This window comes from Pygocentrus nattereri, chromosome 21 (assembly GCF_015220715.1).
Source record: "Pygocentrus nattereri isolate fPygNat1 chromosome 21, fPygNat1.pri, whole genome shotgun sequence".
Classification (NCBI taxonomy): domain Eukaryota; kingdom Metazoa; phylum Chordata; class Actinopteri; order Characiformes; family Serrasalmidae; genus Pygocentrus; species Pygocentrus nattereri.
In genome coordinates this window covers 35840235-35845724 of record NC_051231.1, presented here as the reverse complement: position 1 = coordinate 35845724, position 5490 = coordinate 35840235, and the positions used below count along the sequence as shown (strand labels likewise).

Below are 5490 nucleotides of genomic sequence, written 5' to 3'. Positions count from 1 at the left end.
GTTTCTGCTCCTGCTCCTGCTCCGTGTTTCTGCTCCTGCTCCGTGTTTCTGCTCCTGCTCCTTCTCCGTGTTTCTGCTCCTGCTCCTGCTCCGTGTTTCTGCTCCTGCTCCTTCTCCGTGTTTCTGCTCCTGCTCCTGCTCCGTGTTTCTGCTCCTGCTCCTTCTCCGTGTTTCTGCTCCTGCTCCTGCTCCGTGTTTCTGCTCCTGCTCCTTCTCCGTGTTTCTGCTCCTGCTCCTGCTCCGTGTTTCTGCTCCTGCTCCTTCTCCGTGTTTCTGCTCCTGCTCCTTTCGCTCCGTGTTTAAATGTTTTTCCTCTTTTTTTTCTTCAAACTTCAGGAAATTACCCGGTTCTGCTTCAGACTCACACCCGTACTCCGGAAAGCCCTGCCCTCCTCCGCTGTGATTGGCCGGCGGTTCATGCCGCTGATTGGCTGGCTGGTCGTTATTGTGAGCTCTCAGCCAATCACAGCGCAGCACAGGCGGAAAACAGGCGGGAAAGAAAGCTGATCAGTAGTTTATCGCGAGCAGCGCGAGCGACCGCTAGAAACAGCGGAACTTCACAAACAACCCGAGATAAACGGCCCCGAGATAAAGGAAGGCGCTGGAGCCCGTTTAGCTCTGCAGGCTGAAGCTGCCGCCGCGGCTCTGTGGCTCCGTTAACCTCACAGCGCGGTTATTAGCGCGCGTCGTCATTAATATCGAGTTATTTTCCCGTTTATTCAGCTCCGCTGTTCCGGCTCGTCATTAAACAGGAGGACTGACGTCACGCCGCGGGTTCTGCGCGGGTTCTGCTCGTCTTGATGGCAGGCGGTGAGTCCAGCTGCACTCCGGACTTCTCACTACAATCTTCCGTTCCACCTTAAATGGGGCGTCAGACTGCTCACCTGCGGCGGCATTTAAGGTGGAACGGAAAACGCGCGCAGATCATTTACTGCAGTCGCAGTGTTCACTGCGAGAACCCTGCAGAACCGAGGAACCAATCATCACTATTACAAACGCCTAATCTGGAAACTAGAATCTGCTTAACTAAAGCTCAGCTGAACTGAAAACAAACTGAGAAACTCTGAGATACATATCTAGAACACAGATAAGATACATGTCTAGAACTGAGCAATACACATAGAACTGAGAGGGCGCTAGAACTGAGGGATACTGAGGTAAATGTCTAGATCGGATTTATCTGGAACTCAGAGCTGAGAAAATTCTGTCACCTAGAACTGAGAGATACTTGGGTAAAATCTAGAACTGAAATTATGAGGTAAACTAACTAGAACTGGAGAGATACTAAGTTCGATATCTAGAACTGATTCTAAGGAAAATGCCTAAAGCTGAGAAATTCTGAGGTTCTTATCTAGAACCAAATGATTGTGTGATCAGTGTCTAGAACAGATACTGGGGTATGTAGATCAGAGGGATACTGAATGTCTTGCACTGAGAGATACTGATGTATCTAGAACATAAGAGTCATGTCAAGCGGTTCTAGACTCTACCTAGAACCAGGCTCCAGTGTCTGCAGTGGCAGAGTTTGAGTAGGTGAGTTTACGTCTGATCTTCCAGAAACAGGCCAAGACTGTGGAGAACGTTATCTAGAATGCTATCTATAATAATATCTAGAATTATCAGGTTCTGCGCGTTGTGACGTGTGTGAGAAGCGAGTTTCCAGCAGTAGGAGCTTCGTGTGGCCACCAGGCGGCGCTGTTGGCTGTTCTGAGAGCTTTGAGCTGGTTATGAATGGGTTTGTTTATTATTTCGGGGATACTGACGGGAAATGCCACCGATTTGTCCGAACTCCCCCGGAACTCAGTGGCCAGTGCGTAACCGGACTTTAATGGTCCTTGTTCTTCTGAAAGTGTGAAACAGCGTTTACATTTACATCCAGGTGCGACTCCGATGCAGCACAGCTGGATACATGCGCACACATCTGGGCGAAGTTTGAAAGTGCCTGTTGTTCTTTACATGGTGTGTGAAATTCCTGATGGACGGACTGCAGGAGACGAACGTATAGTATAGTTATGTTGTAGTGTGTTGTAGTGTACTGTAGTGTGTTGTGTATTGTAGTGTGTTGTATTGTAGTGTGTTGTAGTGTAGTGTACTGTAGTGTGTTGTAGTGTATTGTAGTGTAGTGTGTTGTAGTGTATTGTAGTGTGTTGTGTATTGTAGTGTGTTGTAGTGTGTTGTGTATTGTAGTGTGTTGTAGTGTATTATAGTGTACTGTAGTGTGTTGTAGTGTATTATAGTGTACTGTAGTGTGTTGTAGAGGACTGTAGTGTGTTGTAGTGTATTATAGTGTACTGTAGTGTGTTGTAGTGTATTATAGTGTACTGTAGTGTGTTGTGTATTGTAGTGTGTTGTTGTGTATTGTAGTGTGTTGTAGTGTTATGTAGTGTATTATAGTGTACTGTAGTGTGTTGTAGAGGACTGTAGTGTGTTGTAGTGTATTATAGTGTACTGTAGTGTGTTGTAGTGTATTATAGTGTACTGTAGTGTGTTGTAGAGGACTGTAATGTGTTGTAGTGTATTATAGTGTACTGTAGTGTGTTGCAGTGTATTATAGTGTACTGTAGTGTGTTGTGTATTGTAGCGTGTTGTTGTGTATTGTAATGTGTTGTAGTGTTATGTAGTGTATTATAGTGTACTGTAGTGTGTTGTAGTGTATTATAGTGTACTGTAGTGTGTTGTGTATTGTAGCGTGTTGTTGTGTATTGTAGTGTGTTGTATTGTAGTGTGTTGTAGTGTACTGTAGTGTGTTGTAGTGTATTATAGTGTACTGTAGTGTGTTGTAGTGTAGTGTGTTGTAGTGTATTATAGTGTACTGTAGTGTGTTGTAGTGTAGTGTACTGTAGTGTGTTGTAGTGTATTATAGTGTACTGTAGTGTGTTGTAGTGTATTGTAGTGTACTGTAGTGTGTTGTGTATTGTAGTGTGTTGTTGTGTATTGTAGTGTACTGTAGTGTTTTGTAGTGTATTATAGTGTACTGTAGTATGTTATGTATTGTAGTGTGTTGTTGTATTGTAGTGTACTGTATTGTAGTGTACTGTAGTGTTTTGTAGTGTATTATAGTGTACTGTAGTGTGTTGTAGTGTAGTGTGTTGTATTGCATTGTTCTGTGTTCAGCTCTGCTCCTTCTCTCTCTGTATCAGTGACTGATAGTGATTATAGTGTACTGTAGTGTGTTGTAGTGTGTTGTAGTGTATTATAGTGTACTGTAGTGTGTTGTAGTGTACTGTAGTGTATTATAGTGTACTGTAGTGTGTTGTAGTGTAGTGTACTGTAGTGTGTTGTAGTGTATTATAGTGTACTGTAGTGTGTTGTAGTGTATTATAGTGTACTGTAGTGTGTTGTGTATTGTAGTGTGTTGTTGTGTATTGTAGTGTGTTGTATTGTAGTGTATTGTAGTGTACTGTAGTGTGTTTTAGTGTATTATAGTGTACTGTAGTGCGTTGTAGTGTAGTGTACTGTAGTGTGTTGTAGTGTATTATAGTGTACTGTAGTGTGTTGTGTGTTGTAGTGTATTATAGTGTATTGTAGTGTGTTGTAGTGTATTATAGTGTACTGTAGTGTGTTGTAGTGTATTATAGTGTACTGTAGTGTGTTGTGTATTGTAGTGTGTTGTTGTGTATTGTAGTGTACTGTAGTGTGTTGTAGTGTAGTGTAGTTTAGTGGTGTCGTAGTGTGTTGTAGTGTATTATAGTGTACTGTAGTGTGTTGTAGTGTATTGTAGTGTGTTGTAGTGTATTATAGTGTACTGTAGTGTGTTGTGTATTGTAGTGTGTTGTTGTGTATTGTAGTGTACTGTAGTGTGTTGTAGTGTATTGTACTATGTTGTAGTGTATTATAGTGTACTGTAGTGTGTTGTAGTGTATTTTAGTGTGTTGTAGTGTATTATAGTGTACTGTATTGTGTTGTAGTGTAGTGTACTGTAGTGTGTTGTAGTGTATTATAGTGTACTGTAGTGTGTTGTGTATTGTAGTGTGTTGTTGTGTATTGTAGTGTACTGTAGTGTTTTGTAGTGTATTATAGTGTACTGTAGTATGTTATGTATTGTAGTGTGTTGTTGTGTATTGTAGTGTACTGTAGTGTTTTGTAGTGTATTATAGTGTACTGTAGTGTGTTGTAGTGTAGTGTGTTGTATTGCATTGTTCTGTGTTCAGCTCTGCTCCTTCTCTCTCTGTATCAGTGACTGATAGTGATTATAGTGTACTGTAGTGTGTTGTAGTGTGTTGTAGTGTATTATAGTGTACTGTAGTGTGTTGTAGTGTACTGTAGTGTATTATAGTGTACTGTAGTGTGTTGTAGTGTAGTGTACTGTAGTGTGTTGTAGTGTATTATAGTGTACTGTAGTGTGTTGTGTATTGTAGTGTGCTGTAGTGTTATGTAGTGTATTATAGTGTACTGTAGTGTGTTGTAGTGTATTATAGTGTACTGTAGTGTGTTGTGTATTGTAGTGTGTTGTTGTGTATTGTAGTGTGTTGTATTGTAGTGTACTGTAGTGTGTTTTAGTGTATTATAGTGTACTGTAGTGCGTTGTAGTGTAGTGTACTGTAGTGTGTTGTAGTGTATTATAGTGTACTGTAGTGTGTTGTGTGTTGTAGTGTATTATAGTGTATTGTAGTGTGTTGTAGTGTATTATAGTGTACTGTAGTGTGTTGTAGTGTGTTGTAGTGTATTATAGTGTACTGTAGTGTGTTGTGAATTGTAGTGTGTTGTTGTGTATTGTAGTGTACTGTAGTGTGTTGTAGTGTAGTGTAGTTTAGTGGTGTTGTAGTGTATTGTAGTGTGTTGTAGTGTATTATAGTGTACTGTAGTGTGTTGTAGTGTATTGTAGTGTGTTGTAGTGTATTATAGTGTACTGTAGTGTGTTGTGTATTGTAGTGTGTTGTTGTGTATTGTAGTGTACTGTAGTGTGTTGTAGTGTAGTTTAGTGGTGTTGTAGTGTATTATAGTGTAGTGTGTTGAGTATTGTAGTGTGTTGTTGTGTATTGTAGTGTACTGTAGTGTGTTGTAGTGTAGTTTAGTGGTGTTGTAGTGTATTGTAGTGTGTTGTAGTGTATTATAGTGTACTGTAGTGTGTTGTAGTGTATTGTAGTGTGTTGTAGTGTATTATAGTGTACTGTAGTGTGTTGTAGTGTATTGTAGTGTGTTGTAGTGTATTATAGTGTACTGTAGTGTGTTGTGTATTGTAGTGTGTTGTTGTGTATTGTAGTGTACTGTAGTGTGTTGTAGTGTAGTGTAGTTTAGTGGTGTTGTAGTGTATTTTATTGCACTGAATGGCTCAGAGTTCTGAGTTCAGCTCTGTTCCTTCTCTCTCTGTATCAGTGACTGTGTTTCTATCAGTATCTGAGCTCAGGACCGTCTCTCTCTCTGACCTACTGGTCACTAGCAGAGAGACTTTCTCTAGAGTGACGAAGCTCTTCCTGTAAGTCGCTCTGGATCAGAGCATCTGCTAAATGCTGGAAATGTAGTTTGTATAGTGTGTGTGTTTATAGCATT

At 40.8% G+C, this 5490-nt stretch overlaps 1 protein-coding gene across 3 annotated transcripts in view; it reads left to right on the top strand.

Annotated features, from left to right (window-relative positions):
* Window positions 1-287: 287 nt before the first annotated feature.
* Window positions 288-5490, top strand: part of LOC108416110 (AMP deaminase 2) — a 60124-nt gene continuing 54921 nt past the window's right edge. The window contains exon 1 of one of the 3 annotated variants that reach the window (XM_037532322.1): window positions 288-810. In XM_037532322.1, coding sequence (XP_037388219.1) covers window positions 801-810 — 10 coding nt within the window. In that variant the 5' untranslated portion in view covers window positions 288-800. Of the gene's footprint in view, window positions 811-1769; window positions 1880-1940; window positions 1960-5490 lie in introns of those variants that run through there. The other 2 variants (XM_037532325.1, XM_037532326.1) reach the window with 2 other exon arrangements.